Source organism: Ostrinia furnacalis, unplaced genomic scaffold (genome assembly GCF_004193835.3).
Source record: "Ostrinia furnacalis isolate ACB-3 unplaced genomic scaffold, ASM419383v2 OfSCF2341, whole genome shotgun sequence".
Classification (NCBI taxonomy): domain Eukaryota; kingdom Metazoa; phylum Arthropoda; class Insecta; order Lepidoptera; family Crambidae; genus Ostrinia; species Ostrinia furnacalis.
This window is the reverse complement of record NW_021132580.1, coordinates 229,921-256,905: the sequence shown is the minus strand read 5'-3', so window position 1 is coordinate 256,905 and position 26,985 is coordinate 229,921. Positions and strand designations below refer to the sequence as shown.

The window sequence follows — 26,985 nt, the reverse complement described above, 5'->3', positions numbered from 1 at the left end:
TAGAAATCAATTTACATGCATAAAGGAAGGAACAGCTGCACGAGATTGCATAACACTAGCAGTCCTCTCTACAAAGTGTGCCAAGGTGATGCCACAAGTCGCATTACTCATTCAATATGAAAAGGTAAGTATGTTCAAGTAAGTTTAAAAAACTAAATACACTCATTAGGTAAGTATCTGTTATCTACTAGGCTTCTTATAATTCTCAAGTAGTTACCAGCTTTGTTTGCACGCTTTTATCCATAATTCTTTTTCACTCCAACTTACCTGTAACAAATTAAAAAAAAATATTAAAAAATGGCTACACCACACATACACAAAAGAAACACAAAACAATGTGTAATAACGCTTAATTAAGTTAGAATCACAATTAATATCATACAATTTAATTTATTTACTCGCGTGTCTCTCGTGATATCAATAAAATGGTTTGTGTGGACTACGCCTAACAATGCCGCGGCAGCAGCGCGTCGCTTGTGTGCGAGCAGTGCATTCAAGCGTATCTTGCCATCCCTTTCGTGCGGAGAACGCAACGCCGAGTATGAACGAACGCACCGGCCACGAACGAACGGTCACCGCTCGGTTCGTGTCGGACAAACAAATTACTCCATTCATTTCATTCATTACGCATAAGCTTCTCAACTGAGAAACTACGTTTGAGTAAATAACCAATAACACCGCGTCGCCATTATTACATTTAAGAACAAACTAGACTATGATTTGGGAGTTTTGGGACACGTATTCGATACAACAACTATTAGATTTATACCTACATCAACCAGTGCTATGGGACAAGAAACATTCTGACTACGGTGACAAAAAATTACGAGAAGCAGCGCTGCAAGCAATAGTCGACCAGATGGATCGGAACTTAACCGTAGAGGACATAAATCGAAAGTACAGAAGTTTGAAAGCAGCATACCGAATTGAAGTCAGAAATATTAACACGGCTAAAGTTCGCGGGTTCTTTTACAAACCAACGTTGCATTGGTTTTCCATTTTCAAGCAATACACGAAGCAAATGGAGGATCGCAAGGTTGATACTCGTATTCAGATAACTACAGGCGTACCTACCTACTTTGAGACATTAGACTTCAAATTCGCATACAAAGTTGCATAAATCTAGAAAATTTTATTGTACGCATAAATCTAGAAATTTTTCTCAACGATTTGTGTGATTTGGATGCTTATTATTGCAATTCTAATTTTTAAAAATTATACCTAATTGAATTATATTTCCAAATTCCAATAGAAATAAACAATTTTTTTTTATTCACAGATTAAGCATTACGATGCAATGAAGAAACTTGTCCTCCAAGGATGTCTGACAGACCGTGACCAAACCGTTTATTCGCTAAAAGATGTCTATGAAAAATCTTTAGGGCCTATCAATAAGAACTTGCCTCCGCAGGTGCATTTGGTGACAGATACTGGTCAAGAAATACACTTGGATGAGGACGAGGAATCGTCAGAAGAGGAAATGTCATCAGAGGAGAGTGAGGATGAGTTCCAAAGCTTTGCTGATCACATCGCTGTGCAACTGAGGAGTATGTCAGTCCACAGGGCTGTCGTGATACAGGATCACATTCAAAAAATATTCGCGCAAGACAGAGAAATTAATGAGATAATGGTCGAAGAAAATGAAGAATGACTGTGATTTAGAGTAAGATTTAGGTTTTATTTTATATTACAGTTGTTAGAAATTTTATTAATAATACAAACATACTTAATTAAAAAGATGTTTTATTTTAACACATTCTCATCTAACATGAGCTCTAAATACCTACAATAATCAGTGTAACTTAAATTACTTATTAGGCCCGATATACCTACCTAAATTGAGATTTTTGGCTTAGGCCCGCTTGGGGCTCATTTTCTGATTAATCAAGTAGGTACGGGACTATTCCCACCTCTCGTTCCCACCACTGCAACAATTAAGTAGGTAACTATACTTTTCATAATAATTAAAGTCATCCCTGAGTAGGAAAACTTAAGGCCCAGTTTTTTGATTCATAGTTAAAATAACTAATTGTTAATATTTGCTACTAATGGTTAAATATTAACAAAATCTAAACTAATAGTTATAAAATGTAGTAAAAGTCAAGCTAACCATTGTTCGAAAAACATTTTTTTCTAATATTTAACCACTTGTCACTTGACATCTGTCAAATTTGACTATTGGTTATTTTAACTACGAATCAAAAAACTGGGCCTAGTAGAAGGTGAGCGAGCACACCAAAAAATGGGATTACCAGAGTAGATTAGATTTGCATTAAGCAGAGAACAGGAAACTTGCTTGTTTCTTATTCGTTCATTCAGTTTTCCAACTAATAATGTTAATGTTTTCTAACTAAAATAGTTTTTGCCCGGCGATCAAAACAAAATCAACAAGTTTCATATTATTTGTGACTAGCGGCCGCCTGCGACTTCGTACGCGTGGATCCCGTTTTACCCCCTTCATTTATCTTACGCGGTTTAGATTTTTTCATACAAATGTTTTTTCCCGCTTACTCCCGTTTCCGTGGGAATTTTGCAATATCCTGTTGTAACTAAGCTTTAAGTTTACTAAGGTACCTGCATGCCAAATTTCAAGCGTCTAACTTAAGCGGTTTTCATACAAAAGGATTTTCCCGCTAATTCCCGTTCCCGTGGGAATTCCTAAGTATACTATAACCTGCCCAGGAGTACGAAGAATAATTGTACCAAGTTTCGTTAAAATCCGTCGAGTAGTTTTTGTTTCTATAAGGAACAGACAGACAGACAAAAATTTTACTGATTGCATTTTTGGCATCAGTATCGATCACTAATCACCCCCTGATAGTTATTTTGAAAATATATTTCATGTACAGAATTGACCTACAGATTTATTATAAGTATAGATTAAAAAATCCTCCAGTTCTATAATTTGATTTCAATTTGTGTTAAGTTAATTATTTATTATTCATGGCGTATCTAAATTATCATTATGGTTTGTAATCAATGAATGACAAGAACAATGGTGATATATTTTAGAACTGATTTATATTAGGGCTATTTGTATGCCACAAGTGCATGATTACGTTTATCTAATGTTGATCATAATAAATGAGGTTAACAGGGTTTTATTAATGTTTTTTGCGCAGCTCGTTTGAGATTTGCGTCATATCAACAGTAGATTCCCCGTGGACTGTTTAATGGTACAGTCGAGCAAGGTTTACTTATGTGAGTAAGTACTGGCATACTTTCTGAATTGAGATTTTTGGCGTAAAAACGTGCAATATCATCAAGTATGAACTATTCACTTTAGATTAAATCCTTGAGTAGAAAAATGAAGATGAGCACGCTCAAGCTAGAAATCTTAATTCAGAGAAAGAGCCTCGTATTGTGCTGTCCTAGGGTTGCCAGGCGTCCGGCCAAATATTGCCTTGTCCGGCCTGTCCGGCTTTTGTTAGGCTTTTTATTTGGTTGCCGCGCCAGGCGAAAGTCGAGCCACAGAACACAGAATCATATGAAGCGCACGCATCAGGATGTTGGTTAGCAACCGATGATGATAGTACTCACTCATGAGCTGACACTAATTGCACCCCCCCCCCCCCATCACATGTCCGGCTTTTAGGGTAAAATGTCCGGCCAAATGAAACGCAAAGTCCGGCTTTTGTGATTTTGGACCTGGCAACCCTATGTCCACCCAAGTTAACCTTCGTCTCTGTTTTGCGTTTTACAGAACCTAGCTCTCAAGCAGATTGTAGCTTTTGATTTTCTATACCTAGTTAGACACATTTACAGGGCAAGATCTGTCATAAACTTAGATTTGAATTAGTTTTGTCCGTTGTTTTGTAATTCGAACCATAGACGGTTTTGAATTTGATTTTAAGAGACTCGTAGATTACTCTGTTAAATTGTATTTATAGTATTTTGTTCGACTATACCCTGATAGTCTACGCAGAATTGTTTTGCAACAAAATAATGTCGATAACTATGTATCAGGCTCACACACTTGACCGTATTATCGTAGGCATCCCCCCACGATAGGCGTAGACATCCCCCCCACGAACTATGAAAAATATTCGCCTGATCAAGGTCTATTAGGTTAGCCTACTTTAACTGCTCATACTAGAATTTCTGTAGTTATTATAGAAGATGAATTTTAAACCGAAAACCGAAAGTATCTTCTGGTGAAGTTCGCTCAGTTGTGGATTGCATTCATACAGTCATATTACAAGACCATAGTCGTCGGTAGTTGGTTCCTAACTTTGAAAAACATCCTGCGCCGTGGCCGGGACTATCTATTCCCAGTAATTGCCACCTCTCGTTCCCACCGGTGCAACTCCGGTGTAGCCAGGATCTACAGCTTGCCGTGGCCGCTTACAGTAAGAGCTTATTTCGAACTCCTCCTGTTCTTCTGACTAATTTCGTTGCAGGTCCAATGACAGTTTAACTTTCCCCCGGGACAAACTTGACCTTCATTGGTTGGGTTTTTATGGCAGTCCAGCTGTAGATCCTGGCTACACAGGAGTTGCAGTGGTGGAAACGAGAGGAATAGTCCCATTGCAGTAAGAACTTCTACCCTTGGTACTATTATGTACTTATTCTGTGCTTCTACTTCGAAATCGAATTCACCCATCAAGTATCTGTACCTACCACCAATAGGTAAATATTGTGAATACATCATCGTCACGTGCTAAAGCTTTCATCGTTCTGGGGTTTGCGAGCAACGGATTCTTCCTTCACTTTGTATAAACAAACTTACCGATTTTCTTACCTTACTTACTTAGATTAATAATCTAAGCTTACTTATAAGAAAACATTATCCTGTTGCGAGTTGATGCAAATGGCAATGCACTTTCGACGTAAATTTTATCATCAAGTTCCTACGATGAGGTAAAGCCTAAAGGTAACCTGAAGCAAGATAGGTAGGTATCTGGGGGCACGGCAGTGCCCCCAACAAGTCGAGTTGTTTTTACAGTAAAAAAGTATTAAGTTCATCATTCATTATCCAAAAAACGTAAGGTCAAAGCAAACTTATCTTCCTTTAACTGACTATAAGACTGTAATGTAATACCTAATTTCATGACACGTGTGTCTCATGTGTTATATGCAACGTCTTGCATGGATTACGTAAGTTCTTAATGCATTATGGTCATGACCAATTGAAGTAGTGTTGTACCTACTTTATTACTCACTGCTGCCTGAAAACCCCTTCAATTAGGTAAATGCGATAAACAACCTTAAGTACATAAACTAAACGCTCTACCTCCTCTAAATCATCTGATTTAAGAGACACTTACATGAGCCGTACGTAAGTAAGCTCTTAGTTACGTAATTATAATTAATTAATCATGAATAATGATTTATGCATATCAATCGTATTTATAGACAGCACGGATGACAGTACCAAGCTAACTAGGTAGGTTACTCTGACATAACGTACCTATGCAAAACGTATAAAGATAGGTAGGTAAGAAGGTATACCAACTTGGAATAGCGTTTTTGAATTGATCCTGTTTAAAGTACTGGTAATTTCTATAAGCTAAATATAATACATATCATAAAACCGTATCTATGCTTGGTCTTTGTACCACATGTCCCATCGTTGCGCAACTCAAATCCGGCCATGGTAACTCTTAATACCATCAACCTCATTTAGACCAGCACCTACCACATGGCGTTATCGCATTCGTAACCGAAACCCATCAAATAACACCGCAATTATAACCCAACTACCAATAACGTGTCGCACGCGTCTCGCGTGTGATACGGTCCCACACGTGACTCCAGCGTGACGTGGCTAGTGATACAAAATGCAACTCTATTACGAGATGAAATAAGTCGCAGAATTCAGCATACAATTTTCACCATAGAGCATGAGACAGACGGGTCAGAAAGTGTCAATCGTTAAGGCCGCTACACAAACAAACATTCGTTTGTAACGTAACCGTTACGACTTACCTTGTGATTGTGACTCGTCATTGAGAATCGAATGGCCTCAGTCTTTTGAAAATGGTTAAAACTGTATGTTCATTATGTTCAACCACAGAATAAGTAATAGTACCAAGGTTCAACCTCAAAATTATCGCAATTGGTGATCAACTTACCGTTTCTGTAATTTCTACCCCATGGTTGGGATTCTTTCCACATTGGCAACCACCAAATTCGCACGTTCTTATTCTTTAACACTGACAAATCATTGGAGCCATGCGACATGGTGGTTTCTTTACAATCCTACATTACATAATCTTTTGCTTTTGCCGTTTGCCCTATCAGACGAAGTGATGCTTTCTATAGATCTAGGTAGGATATCTTTTAAACATGCACTAGGAGTGTGGCTGGTGGCGTCAATAAGATATTTTAAAGAGTTTCTAGTAATAACTCATGAGATCTTCAACTCAAGTACTATCTAATAAATAGGTTTCATAGTTACGCTACTTGAGATTGTATCTTTACCAAGAACACACTAATACAGACTCTTCCTTGGAAGTCATGAGAGTGTTTGCATAATGATTATCACGACACAATTTAAATTTGGTGATGATGAATTTTGTTGTCATATTACTACAGAATGATAACTTTTGAGAGATTAAAATCTAATCTTAATTCAAGCGCAGAATTTCAATAAACAGGAAAAAATAGATTAATGAAGTTAATTAACCTCAATCGTAGCATTATTTTAACAATGAAACATATCTTTAATCTCGATCTGCCAGATGTCTATCGCTAATTGTTTTATTTATTAATGACGAACTGTGACGTTTCTTCATAATCTTTTTATTTCGCAACAGGATCAGTGTTGGTATGCCAATGAACTTACAGTAGTTTCTTGAACTGTTTCTTCTTAGACCATCAATATGACAGTTCTGGCACCCCCTTAAATATTGACCCGTCTAAACTCTAAAGCAGTTTTAAAGGAATTTTGAATAAATGTGACGAAGGTTAAACCTCAGTCGCCCCCTCAAAGGTAAGAAGTCTTTAAGTGATAAAATTGCTCTTTATTTCCTGTAACTAAAGTTCAGAATATAGTATCAACAGTAAAAACACCACCAGATAAGAGTGAAGTGAAGATTTCATGAGTTTATCTTAGCTAATTATTGGTAGTTAAAATACTTCAGAAGCCATAGTTTATCTAACATACACACTTAATTTCGATCGTGCACGTGTACATTTCAACTGTATCCAAACGTTCTTTGGCTAGTTTCTGATGTAAAAAACCATGAAGTTTGAAATCGTGGCGTGAAAAAAAGAGTTGTTAAGTTTGTACGTGTTAATAATTTTCTAGACATACCGGTGATATTAACATATTGAATGCCACCTTACAGATAACTCGTAAGCGGACATTCATGAAAGTCGTCTCCCAAAAAACTTCGGCATTGATATTAAATTATGTTACTAAATTATTTTCGAGAGGCGATTCAAGACCTCTAAAGAGTTATAATGGATCGTGATAGTTGGATATGCTATTGACTGCACCTATGACTGTGTACGCTACTGTCAGCGTCAAATATTTCGTGACTCCCAAAATAGCCATAAAGTTAGTAACACGTCTTTGATACTCTGGTAAGGTTAATAAATACCTATGTTGTCAACTTTTTGGCCACTTTGGGTGTCACGAACTATTTGATTGCCAGATGATACAGAGCATCTGTTTCTATTCTAGAAGCTAGTATTAAGATGACCAACCCCCGATTCCCTTTCACTGTGTCAAATTTTCCCAATTCCTGGTATGTTTCATAGACTGAACTACTTAAAACATTTGGGGCGTATCACAGTTTAAATGGGTGACTGAGTCAACAGCGATGAGTTAATGTGAATCATGGAAACCAGGCCGGTATTGAATAACATCCGCACATAAGTACTAACGACAGTATATCACAGACTAAACATTTTTGTTCCCGATTCACCCCTATTACAATAATATAAGAGACTAGTGTTAAGCTTGTTTGTAGTGCGGTCGTCTGTAAATGTATTTACTAATGTAATGGATTGAAACTTCACGAACCAATCGGTATTTTAACTAGACCAGTGTACCTATGTCACCATTTTAACATTTTTGTTCGTTGGTCCTTCTCCTTCGTCAAAAGTTGGTTTCGCTTTGATAACAAGGAACAAAATAGTGTTTAGTAAAAACGTGGTAATTAAAAGATCTAATCTCTACATAGTATACAAGCGAAAGGTCACTTACTGACTCATTCATCACGAAATCTCAAAAACTAACAAGTGTTAGGAGTCTCAAATTTTGCATGGGGGTTACTTTTAGAACGTAGGTGCTCACTAAGACGGGATTTTGCAAAATTCTACCCCTAATCCTCGTGTATATTATAAAGGTAAACATACTAAGCAGTAACAATGTCAACATTTGAAGTGTAGTACGATGCAAGAACGTGTAGGAATTGCCGATTGCTCAATGCTCAATGAATAAAGAATTTAATCACTGCATACTACGCCATCGGATGGCCAATGCCGTTCACAAGGTTCGTTGACGTTATCTGACAGACTTACCTAATGCGATATAACTGCGCAGTTTTACATGTTTTACGTAGTTAAGTACATAAATTAGTTTTAGTAAACTGCAGTTTAAATGAGGTGACCTTTTTAACAGACGAACTGTTAGGAAAAGGTCCTCATTTGCAAACAACTGGAAATTCGGCAGCTATTTGTGGATTCTTAAAAAGAAACATACACGAAACTAGAAACAAAACGAGAAAGTCTCAACTTCTGTACCTATCTTGAAATTCACTTAATGCATAATAGATAGGTAGACCTTCTCCGAAATCTATTTGGTTTATTACGAAACTACTATGTAGGTACATTGAGTGAGGCCGTAGCGGCCTCAATGTTAAGTTTGTCTACAAAATTCTTAGACATTTTAATAATAGCCATGACAAACCCATCACTCTAGTGAGATAAGTTGGTGATAAATGTTCAGTCAAGATTGTATCAGTAGGTATATCTCGCCTTGGCAAGATTTGTGGCGGTTTGATAAAAAAGAAAGCAAACATTTTTAGGACACGCTATCCGTTAAACATGTGGCCACAAGATATGCATTTGGAGGCTTCCGGCGACTGGGACCGCAATTAACTAGGACCGCGGTCCCAGTCGCCGGATCCATAAAATAATAATAATTTTCTTCCGGCGACTGGGACCACTCACAGATAACTTAAAAGAAAATATTATTCAATCCAAAATCGGTATAGTACTAAAATCCATGAGTGGTCCCAGTCGCCGGAAGAAAATTGTTAAATTTTTACGCATCCGGCGACTGGGACCGCGGTCCCAGTTAATTGCGGTCCCAGTTGACGGAATCCTCGCATTTGACCTTAAACATAACCATAAGGTGGAAAATTGTTTGCACCTTAGTCAACAATAAAGTCTGTAATATTTTGTTTTTTATTTCAAATACAAACCTTAATGATAATCCATTATATACCTAAACTACTGCTACGTATGATGATAAACCACCTCACCTCAATAGTTCGTTTTGATAATGATCTGACTTCCCAAAAATTCATCTGTGACCCAGTCACTAAAAGTGTGTTAACACGCACTCTTTATTTATTCAACATTTATGACGATTGCACCAAATACGTTGGCCGAATTAGGTGCAATACGCATTACTTTTGATGAACAGCGGCATTTTCCAAATCATGTTACGAAATCGTGATAACGGTATTACAATCACGATTTATTTTTTATCAGCAAGGATGACATTATGATGGAAAACCCCAAAAGGACGATTGCTCCAATTAAAATGATAAACGAAATCTCAAATTGCTCTGTTTCATTCAAAATCACTTCTAGTTTTCATTTGGCTAGACTAGGCGTTTGAGATTTAACTTACCTAGGAGGTACCTACTTTCTCACGACAAAGCTTAGTTATTTTTGGTTTTCAGCTAGCAAAAATTAGAAAAAATAACGAAATTCATGTACTTACGTCAGTGTTAACTTGTTAAGGAAAATTGTAAACATTTATTTGTACAAACATTTTTGTAACGAAATATTTTCCTGGAACAACATTAATTAAGTATTCATATTTATCTTGAAATTTCAAGAACTCCATATATTTATGTCACAAAAGTTGTTGTTGGCCTTTCCAAAACTGAATACCTAGATGGTAGTTTCTAATGTGAATCAGGAAATTCCCTAGAGTAACATTATGGCTAAATGCGAGGCTAATAATATCATAGAAAATGACTACCTACATAAATGTAGAAAATGAAAACAAACTGATTCTCAGAACACCTCTTCAATTTGCAAATAATACGAAAATGGTGTCAGTTTAACTGATTCCGCACACTTGTGTCCACCGTCAGATGACGCCAACCGGCCATTCTTCTGCCATTTACCACGGTCTCATGATGACACTATGACAGTCACAGCTGGTTGGAACGTGCCACGGGTCTACCAAATGTGGTGATGTGGAAGATTTTGTTGATAAAACAAAAGAAGACTAATTTTGCACGGATGACAAAATAGAAAATATACTACTGAATAGAAAATCTACTTGAATTGATCTATTCCTGTGAACACTCCAACAGCAAAACGATAAAATAATAGCCACAAAACAAAAAACTAGAACCTTATCAAATGACGTGCTTGGGAAGTTGACATCTTTGAACCCGCACTAAAGTATGATCACGATATCATTACATAAACAGAAGAAAAAGAAAAGTACCTCTCACACTTTCTCAGGAATTCACCAGTAATTACTTCCAGATAAAAAGATCACAATAACAAATAACTTGTCTATAGTAATACCTATACAAAGACAACGAAACGTTAAAAAGAAAAAGATATCGGCGCTTCGGCAGACAAAAAAGGAAATTATTGAATAAAACCACGTCTTTGCCATTATAATATGGCATGTAACCGAAATGCCCAGAACATGCGAGGTCAGTAACATCGGGGTTAAGGATCTATGGTTCCTTAACTGTAGTCCTTGAGTTTTTTTACAAGCCAACTGTTACTCGGAAACGGGTTTCGTCTGCTAAGCTATTTAGAACTTTATGCTGTTCGACATAACGATTAGCGTTATCGGCATCTTTATCTCGTGGGGATTCCTCGGTTCACCTACTTCAATGCTTTTGGATGGTTTGTACTTGGAAGATAATGATTTTAATTCTAATCTAATAATTACATCGGTTCTATTCTAGTAGTGTTATTAATCGGAAATTAACCATGATAACAATTAAAAGTACCGCTATCATTTAGCGGTTCTAAGAATCAAAGGTGTCATGTAACAAAGACCACAATTTTAAATACTTTCCTCTTTCCTTTGTATTCTGCAGCCAAGACGAGACATGGAAAAATGCACTGTTCAAATTCTCACGAATGAAAACAGCATTTTTATGTAAAATATATGAGTAATTCTAATAAAATAACGGGTTTAAATTTAGTGGCTGTACTTAAATGTCATTCGTGAAATGTAAAAAAACTTAAGTGCTTAGAGCAAGTTAGTAAAGTAACTAAAAATAAGAATAATTCTAATGTGAACCAGACACAGACAGTGTGGTGGTTGGAATGAAGTTATAGGACTAATAAGGAAGGCTACTTGTATGTGGGGAGATTTAGAATGGCATAACCAAAGGAAGGAATTGTTACTGATTGCATCTGGAAGCTTTATGATTAACTTTAAAAAAAAACCGACTTCAAATGCGTGAACACAAAAAAAAAACTAAAAATTAAAAAAAAGTTCTACCCTTGGGGGTGAAATATTTTCTTCAAATTCGCATGAAACCACCCTTTTGATAATACCTATTCAACAAAAAAATAATCGTTCAAATTGGTTCATAATCGGCGGAGATATTGCGTATAAAAAAGTTCATCCCCAATTTTCCACCCTTGGGGGTGAAATATTTTCTTCAAATTTGCATGAAACCACCCTTTTGATAATACCTATTGAACAAAAAAATAATCGTTCAAATTGATTTATAATCGGCGGAGATATTGCGTATAAAAAAGTTCATCCCCAATTTTCCACCCTTGGGGGTTGTTTTTTCTATTATTAAATTTAAATGGGACCACCCTTGAGGTATTACCTATACGCCGAAAAAAGATTTGTTCAAATCGGTTAGAGTTATCGCGTAACAAACATAGAAAAAAAAACATACGGGTGAAATTGAGAACCTCCTCCTTTTTTGAAATCGGTTGAAAAGAAAAGCAATTGATATAAGTTAGAAGAAGAAGAAAAAGCAAATCTGCAAGTTACAAAGATAAGTACTGCCACAGAATAGATGATAGTTGGTATTGCTTGGTGTAATCTTATAGTAATCGAGGACGAGCAATAAGAAATTTTGCTAAGCGTGGGAGTAAAGGACTCTAGACTTTACATGAACTCGAATATCTGGAAAATACCTGAACCCTATAGTTAGTGCTTAACGAAGATGATTTGATGTCATAAATAGTCATTCCGCCTTGCACGCCTGCCGCTCACGCAATAATGTAAAGCATCTGTCTGCCGGCTATCCGGTTTTTGTAGATTTGCATTTAATTTTAAATATCCTTCAACAGTTGGTATCCTGTTTTTAAATGTTTTAGCTCCGTGTTCCCCTTAAATGGTGTGAGTGATTTTAATATCTGATATACGAGTACGTAAGTAACCAGTACCAGAAATAGTAACTTGGGTATTGATCTCATCACTTATGCATAAATTTGACAAAAATATCCTGAGAAACCCCGTGAAAATAAATACTAAGGCTGACACAGTTCAAAACAGTGAGTCAATATTTAATTTTATGTAGATTAATCGAACTGAAGTCATAGTTCATATAATTATTTTAGTTTAAAACGTAGTTACTAACCCACCCAATGTAAACAAACAAGTAAGTATAACGAGTCGCGGTCATTACTCATATTTTTGTTTACATTTTGTGTGTCTGCGACAAAACATGCTGTAATGTAAACCACTTGGTTGTTATAGCAGGGAATTTTTGAATTGCCGCCAATACTAATTTTGCCAAACATACGGCCAGACACGTCTATACAACGTGTCCCAAAATTCAAGGATAAGCCGGCGCCGCAGGGTGGACCTAGTCATGACTGCTTTAGGAAAAATAAGAAAAAAAATCTATCTCAATTATTTTTTAAGTTACACAATAAATTATGAAATTCGTCGAAAATGGNTTGTGTAACTTAAAAAATAATTGAGATAGATTTTTTTTCTTATTTTTCCTAAAGCAGTCATGACTAGGTCCACCCTGCGGCGCCGGCTTATCCTTGAATTTTGGGACACGTTGTATACACCAACCTCGTTAAATTCAAATGTACAAAGTCTGGGACTATTCACGTTGCACATTTTACTTTGCATGGGACATCTGAACTCGCAGTTGTATTTCAATGCAATAAGGTCGATAATCCTTAAAAGTAATTCGTTGAGTTGTAGCGGGAGGTTGTTATGAAGCATGCAAGCCGGTCATGCATGCTGATCAAAGAAAGAAACGAAGATTGTAAGTATGCAGCTCATTATCTACATATTAGGGGATTTCACATGAAGATAACAGCAATGCTATTAGAGAGAGCATCAGAAATGAAAGTTGTCTTCGTGTTTGTATGAGTATTGATTGCGGTTGATAAAGAAAAGTTTGTATTAAAAAGTCGTTTACTATAAAAGGCAAATGTTATTGATGTCAACAAGGCAGACGTCTGGTTGGAACAAACGAGTTCATTGTCTGTTTATGCAGGCAAGTTACTTGATATACAGATCGTTGATTATTATGCCTCGATACGAAAATAGTATGCACAAAACGAAAGCAGTGTTTCAAAACATATCTAATGCTGCCATAACATTCCACTTAGAGAAGATCTATCATCAATCGTATTTGAATTAATTAATATTGTAAATCATATTACGATCGTATAAACTATCGAAAATAGCAGACACGATTGCTATAAGTATAACTAATCAAATGTTATTAATCATTTTTATTACGCAATATGTAATACCTTCTTTAAAGGTTAATGCAGTAATAACCCAATATTTTGAAGCAATGACGTCAAACAGCCAGGGGAATCCTCAAAAGAAATGGGTCAGCTTTCCAATTTCGTCAGACTTACGTCAAACATCAATCCGTAATAGATCCGTACAAATTCTTTTTGCAGCTGCCGAATTTCCCTTTGATACATTATAAGCCTTATTGACCGCTATAACAAGACCAGCGAATACGATCGGAGTTCAAAGATTTCTGAAGGTGACCTCTTTAATGCTGTATACGTTACGGGATTTGAAGTCCTTGGTGATGAGAGGATTGTACGTATTAGTAGGTCACCCCGATTTATCAGGGTTATAATAGAAGGAACTGGATATCAGAACGTGTCTTGAATGAATACGCCTCAAAAGGTGAAAGAAGTCTTAAAAGGGTGTACAGACTTCACTTCTAATGGACTTGAATTATAATGATGTGGAAAGGGGACGAGACAGGTCACAGAAGGCAATGCGTCGATTGAAAATAATGAGTGACTCATTCGATTGATTTGTGCAATCGTGATTTTAAGTAAACAGGCCAATGTCAATAAGAGTGAATGAAAATTATCAGCAGTTTATTGTAAGGCAGTATCAGTCCGGTAAGTGTAGATTGATAAAAACCGTCAGCACGGTAACAAAATTAAAAAAAACAGGTCGAAAGGTCACAAATGCAAATCATTGGGTTCTTGGGTTAAGTAAGGGTGACTGCTATCCTTGAAGATGCTTATTAACATTCTATTTTGATTCATTACCTTTGGCTGCTGCCTTAATGGAGAAAGGGCCCTTGAATGACACTCTTGAATATTAAAGATATCCATACCCATGTTTTATTTCCTTTGGATTATCATAAACATTTTTTATATAAATACATTACTTCTTGGGTATTATAGCTGGCAAGCAGCTACATACAACTTATATGCCATTTTAATCTATGCTACCCACACAATGCAAGGAGTGCCTCTAGTTCGCGATAAAATATGACCGACATAGCAAATCCCCCACTTATCGGGCCGGTATAAATATAGAAGGAACCGAAATAACCTGGTCTATTTACGGATGTTTTACTGAAACAATGGCTTAGAAAATATCTTTCTTTAAAATAAACTGTCTTGTGACTTGGATTATGGACGTAGACGTACTCAAACATTACTGCGATAAAATCTGTCTGTCCTTGCTTGCTTTCATCTGTCTTTATTTAGAGTGACATTCATGGTATGGTGCGTTTGCGTTATTATTATGACATGCTGCCAAAATCTTTTTACCCATCCAACTAGATAGACCCATTTAGATAGACAACTAATGGATTCCATCAGCTTTAAATCTATATGAGCATTCCAAATCTTTGATCTAAAGTCTAAATCAATCGATCTAAATCAGTAGAATCATTCTCTAGAAACAGAATTAGAACTGAGTCCCTCTGCCAAGTTAACTATTCAGTTGAGTACGTAATATTATCTCGACTGGTTGGTTTTATAAATATCTTGTTACTAAGGTCACTGTTAATCTCAAGAATCTTCTGTTGCCAACTCAGTTGTTAATGTATTGTGTTTTATTTCGCCTAGACTTGTTTAAACTGTTTAAATACGTTTAAAATAACTCATTAATACTCTATTGTATTCAGAAGTCAGAATGACCGAGATGTTACTAGTGTTAGGTACCTTTATAGCTTTATACAAATCCGTACAACATAAAAACTTAATGTATTTTCTCCTTTATGTTTTTACGGGTCATTGTAGCATTATTAATAGGCTCATTAAAATTCATCACAAGTCATTCACTTTTAACTCAAAAGCTCGTACGTAATTGCTTTGTCTTTGTACATATTAAGTACTTGAAACGCCATCAAACTATTGTTTTAATGTTATTTTCACCAATTACCTACATTGTATTGTGTACAACTATTAATGTAATGTAAGTGAGTTTTTAATTTTTTATTTTGAGTGTGAGATTTTTGCATAGCAACTAATTTGTAAAACAATTTCAGTTACCCAATGTTATCTCTTAGCAACAAATTAATCTGGATTTTATTAAACTTGTGATGTCAGAATTGTTTATTGAACATTGTTATTCTTCCACGTCACAGCCTGATGAAATTATAGGCATTGTCTTTCTCGGAGTTTCAATGAATGTTTGCACAAGTGTGTAAAATGTCCCGAGTAAGGTCAAAAGCGTTAAATCTTTAATAAACAGAACTCAATAGTAGCTAGTACCTTTCAATAATAATGGAGATAAGACTGCACAGTCAATTTGCGGAAATGAGAATATTTTATACACCTGCATTAATAAAATCGTTGAAGACCTCCAGCCAGAACCTGTCACTAGCAGAAAACACAAGGCTGGATGATAATACGTCAAAGTAAAATGATAAAATTAATATTAGGTACTTCTTACTCTAAAAGAGTTAAAAAAATTATTACATCGAATTACATAATCTGGAATTCTAGAAGTAAAAGTCAAACTGATATGCAATTAACATTTTATTTCATCAGCAGCCAGTTGCTATTTGCACTCATTCTTATCTGTTGTTTTAAGTATTTCACGTGTAAATTGATTTTTAAACTTATGATCTCCAGTATTTCATTTGAGTCTGTAAAGTATAGTAAAATACTAAAATAGGCATCGCCGAAATTACTTTTTGGCCTTATCTGAAAGTGTGAAGTCCAATGTGATTTTACTGAAGCACATACAAATGGAGATTACTTAAACGCAATATTTAGAGAATTTCGAAGCAATGAATCGAATTAAGAAGCAAATTGCTTTGAAACTACGGCTTACCAAATCAAACTGTTGACCAGAATTGATGTTTCCTGGAAGTTGTCTGAGCATTGGCAAAACTGGGTTTATGGACTCGCGAAATCAGGTCTGTTTAAAGTGAAAGTGAAATTGAAACTGTGCTGAATCGCTTCCGAAAAGTTCCGACGTTAGGTAAAGTCGATTTTAATGTTTTGATTTGTGCGTACCTATAGTAAATCAAACTGATTGATTGACGTCGTGGGTGGAAATGTGTGTTGCTAATACATCTCTCGATTGTGATATGATTTCTAGCAGAGTTTTTTCTATGTTTCTAGTCTACTATATCCGCGTTTTTATTTGTGGGGTAACTATGGGTGCCAGAAATCCAACGTTTACACTTTGGATATAAAGGTTACAAGCACTACCCAAACCCAAAATCTTGCTAATTGAAATCACGAAAAGGAGATAATGAACACAATATTGCATTATAATTTCAAATGCAACGGTAACACTAATACATACATTAAACCCGTAATATTATGTATTATGAATAAGTTGTGAAGAAAACAAGAGGACGTGAATGTATTTTCATAAAATCACGTTGTTTTTTCACGTGTCTGAAAGTTTTCATTAACATACACATAGGTTACGACTCCAACGGAGGTGGCGTAAATGGCTGTCACGTTTTTGATTTAATTAAGTAGAAACCCACTGTATTAATTTATCTAGCAGTTTCTATCTACCTACTCGTAACTGATTTAACATAACTGGTTGGGTGTACAAAATACTGAATTAGAAAAACGTTTTGCATTTCAATTGTCGGAACTAAGTTTTTCGTAATTTTTCTTTTTTTCCCTTCTTTCCTTATCGTTGAACATCGTGACCATCATCCATTTTGGTTATACTGCCCACGTGTATAACTGAAAAGTTTATTTTATGAAATTCTCCGAAAATAATGCCATTTATTATAATAAGAAGGACTGACATTATAGTAAGTTCTGGAAATAATAAAAATAACCGTGTCTCTAAAATCATACGATTCGTGACGTTAATCAGTTATTTATACTATACTACTATCTCTATCTAACTATTGTGTGAGATGAGGGATAGAATAACTGATGTTTATATCTGAACCCAAAGATGAATAATATGACGTCGTGTGTATTTCAGGGAGGCGTCGTTTCAGACAGTGTGGCTAACGGCTTAAATCAATTGGCAAGTACAGTAAACAGATTATCACTTTCGTCCTTATTTTTTACGATATTAAAGTGTGATTCCCAAGATATCTGCGCGGATGACTGTACCTCGTAAATGTACACTCGTTTTAATATACGACTTAATAAAATGTGCGTTCTTGAAATTATTACGTCTGGGCTTTTTGATGGTCCAGAAATTGTCAACTGCGTCACATGATTTGTAGGGACGAATTGTAGTGGTTTTTGTAATGATTTGAAATACTACTCACTAATTATTCACGAAATCTCCGCGAGGGGTAAAACGGGGTCCACGTAGGTAGTGTAGGTACGAAGTGGCGGGGCTGATTTTACCATCGTCGGATAACTTTTAACTGAAGAATAAACTTGTCATTTTGACATATTTCGCAAACCGAAACTGTCAATGTGCTAAACTTAGGCTGGGTTGCACCATCTTACTTTAACTTTGACAAACGTCAAAAATCTGTCAAACTCCATACAAAAAGCACCGGTTATCGTCATAGTTACGGTCAAAGTTAGGTGGTGCAACTCAGCTTTATTCTTTAGTTAAAACTTATCCGATGACGGTAAAATCAGCCCTTAAAAGATCACTTACGTGTCGGTCTCTCAGCTAGATTTTAGTTTACCATAAGCTATTGGCTACAGGCTACCGATGTAATTGTCATTATACCTAACCCGCTTTTCTGCAGTTATGAAATCAAAACCGGCAGTATGGAAAGCCTGTTTACGGAACACCTACTAATCCTTGTATTTAAGGAAGTGAAATCAATCGCTGCTTTTATGGAAACTATCAATAACTTGCTATTGCTAAATGGCAACATTGTACAGATAAACTGTGACAAAGATAAGTTGTGTGGTAGATCGAAGATGTATGTGTGGATTTTACCAACTTGACAGAAATATGTAACGTATTCCAGTAGATTAAGGGCTTCATTTACTTGATGTTGTTATGTTATTTCACTTTTCTGTGTTAATAGAACATTAGTTTAAACGCATGATTGAAAAAGGCCAAGGAACTATAGTAGGAAAACTGAGGTAGAGCCACAGAAAAAATAATAGTGTAGAACGTGGTTGACCCGAAAGAAGATTTAAAAAAAAATACTATCTATCTCAGGCAGGCCAGGTATAAAGGTTAGGTACACACGCTGAAAGAGTATTGTCTGTCCATTTTGAATCAGAATATTGTTTTAATTTTAGTATCTAAAGTCTTAGTGCGTCTTCAAATTAGACGCATAAGGAAGCGCTGCAGTGACGCCGCTATGCCGCGTTTGCCGCGCCACTACTAGTTTTCAACCGACTTCAAAAAAGGAGGAGGTTCTCAATTCGACCCGTATGTTTTTCATGCCATAACTAGAAGCATAACAGTCGCACTTCTTTGTCACACTATCATTGGTAGTGGCGCTGCACGCTGCTGCAACTGCGCATCTAAAATTGTATGAAAACTTTGAGTGGTGCAGTGCAGCAAGCGCGTCACAATGCTGCCACTTCAGCGCTTCCTCACGCGTCTAATTTGAAGGCGTCGTAAAGTCGACTTTACTATGATTGTAGATTTTGTTAGCAGATTTCACTGCTCATATTTTTACCTCGCTCTGATTTATTTTCTCGCAATTATAATTTAGATCTGGGGGCACGGCAGTGCCCCCACCAAGTCGAGCAAAAAAGCGGCACGGCCGTACCATCCTTTTCTCGAAGCAATTCAGGCCATTTTCGACCGCCTGTAACTTCGTTGTGGATAAAACTAGAAGGCTGAATTTTCATTAGCTATGCAGGCATTGTAAAGACACGGTATATTTAAAATTTCATTCAATTTGAACCAGTAGTTTAAGAATTATAACGGGTCAAAGTTACTTAATTTTGTCACTCACTGACTGACTCACTGACTCACTGACTCACTCACTGACTCACCGATCATCAAAACTCTAAGGCACTTCTAGCAGACCTAGAAGCTTCAAATTTGGAATATAAGTAGTGTTTGGTGTATGAATCAAGGAAAAACTAAAATATTTGGGGGCACGGTAGTGCAACCGCCAAGTCGAGTAAAATTTTTCAATTTCGGTCCAGTTTTCTAGATACATAACTGCTGTCTACAAAATACAAAAAGAAATGAGATCCCATCAAAAACAATACTTGTCAAAAAAACCAAGTCTCGCAACTCAGTTGTTCTACGGTAAAAAGTTGTGAGATCCATGTAATACCAAGTCCAGGCCAGGAAATCTTTAACGTTTTACATAAATATATTGACTTGGCCATCGCATGAAAACACGTGTAAATTAAATTATTTAGTGCGATGGCCAAGTCAATATATTTATGTAAAACGTTAAAGATTTCCTGGCCTGGACTTGGTATTACATGGATCTCACAACTTTTTACCGTAGAACAACTGAGTTGCGAGACTTGGTTTTTTTGACAAGTATTGTTTTTGATGGGATCAACTTGTCGCTAACGAAGTCCGGTTGCAGTTATTTCCAGATGTTATTTATTACAACAACGTCTGTTAAAATTGATTGCGTTAAACGGAACAGTTTCTACTAATTTTCTCATTTTTCGATCGTGGATCGTAGAAATAAAGTTTTTAGTTTGAAAATTATATAAAAATGAAAAAAATATATTTTATATGTATATTTTATTCAGCGACACATAACAACATCAGAAAAATGAAAATAAAACTAGAACTCAATAGAAGTAGGTAATGTGCGTGTCACCGAAACGGTATCCACTCAGCATCATGCCGAGGTGTCGTAAGGTCCATGTACCTATATGAGTAATAAATTGTCCAGCTGGCTAGGATTTTGGTAACCTATGTTATGTCCGAAGTCCAACGTGCATTTTAATGGATAGGCGTAAGGTAAGCGCATTTATTCCAATTTTTAACCCAATGCAAATGGGACGAAAGGGTCGTGTCGTGGGATGTCGTGACTGAACAACTCATGCACGGCACCCCACACTTATTTTGAAGGAGAACGATTCCATACCAGATGCATGACGTGGGTAGACAGACAGCTGGCTTTGTATGGAATTGATCATGCATAACAATCATGCTTTTAGATAGTAATGTATTCTTGTTTACCATTATTGTAGGAATTTTTTTACTCTAAAAATAATCTCTATTATCATGCGGTTCCGTCTAAAAGAATTCACAGAAATAATAATAATAAATAGCGATTTTGTAACATTGACAAATTATTATAATAGCAATAAATTTATCCTCAGTTATAAATAATACTTACAAAAGGCTTCAGACAGCGCGTCTGCTTCCCTGTTTATTTACAAAATCGTGTTATATCGATACTCCCGATTTATATTCGTTTTTCATTCGAATGATTCAGTTGCGAGCAAAACGATATTATAGATTGTGCAATAATTTATAACCAGCGGTACAGGCTACAGATTCAGTATTTGTTTGAATTTTGATTTATATTTTTCAATTTGAAATAGCTGATCAATTTTAACATTTTATTTGTGAAATCTTAAATGTGACAGCGGAAGCTTTGTAATATGAACCAATATTTTGTATTTTATTTTTATTCGTATTCGTCCAGAAAATAATAAATCGATCCTAAACGATGCATTTCTTTGATAAGTACTAATAATAAACAACAATAAATTGTTCTATTCTTTTCACAATCTATGCTCTCGGGGCTTATTGATTGAACAATGAATCTAATCGATATATTGCATCGTATTGCGATATATCGATATGTGTCTTGCATTGAAAAAAGGCCTTGCGACCTCACTTCTGCCTGACCTTAGATAATGTTTCACGGATGAAACAAATCGCTTTCAATTAACATCAAGGTAGATACATGACGCGAATCGAAGGATACACGCGATTCGATTTACGATAATCGCGAGACTCGATTAAGAATCGTTTTAGAGGGAATCGATTGCGGTATCGATGTGTTGCGAGTTTGTTCACCTGAGTGGTTCGGGTTCAACAACCCGAAGTAAAACGCATTTGATAATTTTGTCCTGTCTGTCTGTATGCACCTATTTGTGTATACGGTTGAGACGTCTTTGTTTTATTTGGGGCGTTAAACGGATTTATTATTATAAATAAGCAGTGCAAAGAGCTTTTCTTTGAAGAATTCTGAAAAGTTCTTTTTTTAAATTAATGACTGTCTATGTATTTTTTCAATTACTCACTAATTTAATGGAGGTATTTTGTCTGTTTTATGACATAAATAAAACACGTTTAAATAAAGCCTTATCAACCTCTTTTCAGGATTTTGCATTATTATGAGTAGGACATACCTACATTCATGAACTAGGTAGTAGGTAGGTATAATGTATGGTGACTTCTTAATATTTAACCAATGGTCGTCTACGTATTTTACAATGCTAATATAGTCCAAAACAGACGTCAGTCCAGACCCACCTGAAAATACATGAAAGTTTAGCATTATTACGCAATACATACGTTTAACCCATCAGGTCAGCGCGTCTATTGCCACATCAAAATGTCAGCTCTGACGTCAGAGGAGAGGGCGAGAACTCGGTTTAAAATAACCACCACCTTTACGTATAGCAGTATAAATAGAGGTTTAAGTTTGAGTGTAAATATAAAGGTGAAATGAGAGCAGATCCAAAATAAAGGTTTGTGCTAACTATACGATTGGATACGATGAATAACTCGCACAAAATCATTTAGCTTGCTGTTATTAGAAACATAACCCTCTTTCTGACGCAGTCGGGTAAAAAGGTTTACGAGAATAATCATTGTTTCAAGTTGGTATACGATGTTATAAAATCACAGATGATTTAGGTACCTACTATTTTCTAATTATGTAAAAATGTTTTTCAGTGCAGTGAAAGTAGGTACTGAAAAAGTATTAACATTTTATGTCCCTGTTTGGCAGTATAATATTGCTTTTTCTTAATTAATGTCTAATTAAGAACCCGAAGGCTTACAGTTTAAGCGATTTTACAGTTTTTCAAGACGTTAAACATTTTCATTCTTGTTTTTTCCTCTACATTTCCCAAGAAAATCGTAAACGATAAATGACTTGGACGTGCCAAACTTCCAGTGTATCTCGCATTTAAACGAATCGGGAAAAATAAAGAAGGAAAAGTCAGTATTTACAAGTTTAACAAACACAATAAACACGGCTTCTACCTTCATTAGACCAGAGTTATCTGAACTGAAGGTAATAAAATATTTTATACTATTTCCTAGTAAGTAACCATAAGCTTATTCTCATAATTTTAAACTACGAAATTTTGCGTATAAACGGTTTCAAATTGTTCGACTGATAATGATGATGGTATCAATCATCACATCACTCATTGTTTACTATCTCTTCTCTAATTTATGTCAACTGGAACTGCAGTATATTTGGTACTTTTTGAATTTTCAAGGCGAGATTGAATTTAATAAACACTTACGTACGTAGTACGGGGCAGGGCAGCAGGTCAAATGCCTGGTTTGTGATGTGCTTGTGCTGCATAAAAAAATCGCAAGTTCCTCGTTCGTTTCAGCCGAATGAAGTCCACTGCTGGACAAAGGTCTCCTCCAAGGTTTTCCACAATGAACGGTCCTGCGCTGTCCGCATCCAGGCTCTTTCCGCGACCTTCACCAGATCATCGGTCCACCTAGTAGGAGGCCTGCCCACGCTACGTCTTCCAGCCCTTGGTCGCAATTACCTAGATGTTAGCAAATTCTACTCGATTTATTTAGTACCGAACGACTAGTACTATTTACACCAGTTTCGTAACACCACAAGATTAGATTGCATTGGATGCGTTCTATAAAAACCCCACGAAAATAGACTAATGGTTGTTTTGTAGGGCGGCATTGACGTCATTTGTGGATGTGTGCTGCAGTGGCCCTTCACATAGTGATGTGATCATGTGATCTTCCATCGGAAATATCTATCGATAGGTGACTTCAGTCAGTTACACTGTAAATTACATTGATAATGTGCATAGAAAAGTATAGTATTGTAGATCAAGGGTGATCAAGCTCTAGTATCTTCTTAACCCACTGGCTGCCCACGAGATGGAAAATATTAGTTATGGAGGCTATGTCATTTTTATTTTTTTTATTATTCACAGTTTTTTATGGTGAACTAACAAAGAAAAATTACGCGTTATATTTCAACTTATTTAAAATATGTTGAGGTTTCCAAAATACATTTAATATAATCAACTGTTTTTATACCATTAATATACCTACAGGGGAAGATTGAAGGCTCAAGAGCGGCAGGTCCCATTGTGCTGGACCGATTAACTTATGACCGCACTCAATGGTCCACTCCATGTATGTACAATATATACAATGCAGGAGGAATGGCGACGGATTGTAAAGCTTGCTGCCAAACCAGGTGTGACGACCACGACCATTCTGCCAAGAGTGTAGCGACGATGAAGAAAAATCGACAATCGTGCTAACAATACATTTATTTCAACTTGCAACACTAGTAACAGCGTGTGTGATCCAATTCCATGTTATTGCTATTGCCAATGTTTACAACCCGGCAGACAGTTTGATTCCTCTTTTGATGTTATGTACGATACAAATATTATGTATGTATGTTTTCCGGAAACTTTGCATTGCCTGTATTCTTTGGCTCGTTTGTTTTCGATGACGTTTTTGTCACAATATTAACCACAACCGGAGGGAGATACCTATAAATTAAATTAATATTAAGCATTTGGAAAACTTAGCTACCGTTACGAGTTATTAACTTAAAAGGAAAACTTATTTTATTTTCGATTTATTCGTCGTGCAATACGAAGCTAATCGAATTTTCAGTTTTGGTACTGTAATGTAATAAAAACATACATGGATACAATCAGGGTATCGTTCCTATCGTGTTTATATTTTTTACGGCAAACAGTAGTTGTTTCAAGAGGATTCAAACGCTGAACTCTCTTTAATTTCTCTTCATAGACGAGGTAAAAGTAAAACAGCATGAAATCGCAGTAACGGCATGATTCATGACCGTTTTAGCCGCAAAATTTAATCGTCTGGAAACTTCATATAATTTGCGCACGCGCACGGGGTCGGAGATTAAATCCGTCTTCGAAAGACCAGTTTGCGTATTTTGGACGATCGCCACACGTTGCTGTCGCAGATGCAGTTACTTTTCGCCGTTTACAATAAAATCACAGAAAACCCATTGAAGTTTCATCTGTAACTCAACGAATCAGAGCTGATATTGGTTTGAGGTCTTTCCTGACGCCATAACCATAAGGGAGGCGTTCCACCACTACCTGGCTTAAATCACGGTTTTGTTGGTTTGGTTTGGGTTTTGATCTAAAGTTCTTTGATACTGGATACCAAATACCCATGCTTTTTTCACTCCCATAGTTATATTATTATTACTTTTTATAATAATAGTAATTAAACGGTCACCTTCGGTCAGACATGACTGGCGGAGTGAAAATTAGCTAGATGTTTTCGGCCTTCACTGCTAATAGCTAGTTAGACATAGCAACAAGTAGTAGTAGTAATAACCTAGCAACTAATATACTTGCCATATAGGTTCCAATATCTACATAGGCAGAATCTAAGAACTTTTCTTATAAGCCAATTGAGGAAATTAGCATCGGTAATCGAAATTAAATTGTTTTTTTTTTGTCAGTGAATCGTTAATTACTTAAAACTTTATTTGTATTGTAGGTAATAAGGCATTTATCAATAATGGAGTAATCTGATCAGTAGTTTCCTTGAAATGAAAATCAATCATTTGACTTTCGAGACATCTTAGGGATACTCCTCAGTGACAGCACCTAGCTGTCTAGTACTAAGTGTTATGAGTAATTTTTATTGCAAAACAAAACGAATTTTAATGAGGCAGTTAAATCTCTCTTTGACTCAAATTTTCTCCTAAGTAGGTACTTATAATTGACGAATTTCTATTGGCACAGACTATTATAGCTGTCTTCACAAATCGTGGAGCTTCAGCGAACGTCTGCGCAATGTCTGCCTCCAGACAACGCAAATCGAGTGACTCACTGATAAAAATGGGATGAAATCGATGGAAATTTTCACCTCTGTCTTTATTAGGCTTGGTCGGGATATATTAATAGAAGAGGTGGAGATTTAACTTATCGATGATTAATATCGATTTAAACAAAAGATTATCTTTTTTTAATTGTTGACTGCCAAAAGTAAGACAATAAAATTTCATTGTCCGAGACACGAGGTTCACGTGGCGTCCAAAGTGTTAAAACAAAACTATAATAGCATGGATTCGTTTTAAAGTCGGTACCTACTGCAGATGAAGATTTTTGTACAATAATTATTTAGCGAGTCATTTTCTTCTAGCTGCAATTTAAATTGCATTCTATCATTGTAAGAAATGTAGAGATCAATGTTCTGAAGCAAATAAATAGGTAGGTACCTAAGTAGTTGCGAATCGTAATATTTTAGCAATTAACACAAATTTAGTAGACGTATGACGTAATAAGATATAAAAGATCACTATGTTAGTAGACTGTTCAGCAGTAAAGTAGGCAAGCTACAATTTTATTATCAGTGTTTCAATGGAAAAAATTAAAGGTCATTGACGCAATTAGACTGTCTAACTTAATGTTAATTATTATGGATGTTACACACTAATAAAATTGGATTGAAATGTGTTGGGTTGAATGTTGAATCGCATGAAAAAAGATCATCACATTATTAAACTTTGCCCCAAGATAAGGACTTAATATCTAATATCTAATGGACCGACGGACGACATCATAAAGGTAGCAGGGAAGCGCTGGACGCAGGTCGCTACCATTCGATCAACAGATCAACATGGAAAGCATTGGGGGAGGCCTATGTTCAGCAGTGGACGTCCTGTGGCTGAAATGATGTAGGAATATCTAATAAGTAGGTACCTACTTAGTACACAACACTAGCAGGGTTCAAACCCGCCGTCGTCATCACCGGTGTAGTCGGGCACGCGAACCATAGGCCAGAAATCAGAATGTAGTCAATTTGACGCATTTGAACTACTCGTAGGATTTAATTAACTTTACAACTCCAGTAAGTAGTTACCACCTGTTTGGAATTTCTGTTGTATTTTGTAAACAACTGTTTCAAAAACATGGCGTATTTTTCTCTTTGTAAACAAATAATCACGTGGATCGAGTTCACAATCGTTCAACAACAAAAAC

At 36.1% G+C, this 26,985-nt stretch overlaps 2 protein-coding genes across 3 annotated transcripts in view; one reads left to right on the top strand and one right to left on the bottom strand.

The window, feature by feature from the left end:
• Window positions 1-26,985, bottom strand: part of LOC114355110 (uncharacterized) — a 159,807-nt gene that overhangs the window by 40,514 nt on the left and 92,308 nt on the right. The window lies entirely within an intron of this gene.
• Window positions 611-1,688, top strand: LOC114355109 (uncharacterized). Its single transcript, XM_028307787.1, has 2 exons — window positions 611-1,036; window positions 1,280-1,688. Exons 1-2 carry the CDS (start codon window positions 716-718, stop codon window positions 1,649-1,651), a joined length of 693 nt encoding a protein of 230 aa, XP_028163588.1. The 5' UTR covers window positions 611-715; the 3' UTR covers window positions 1,652-1,688.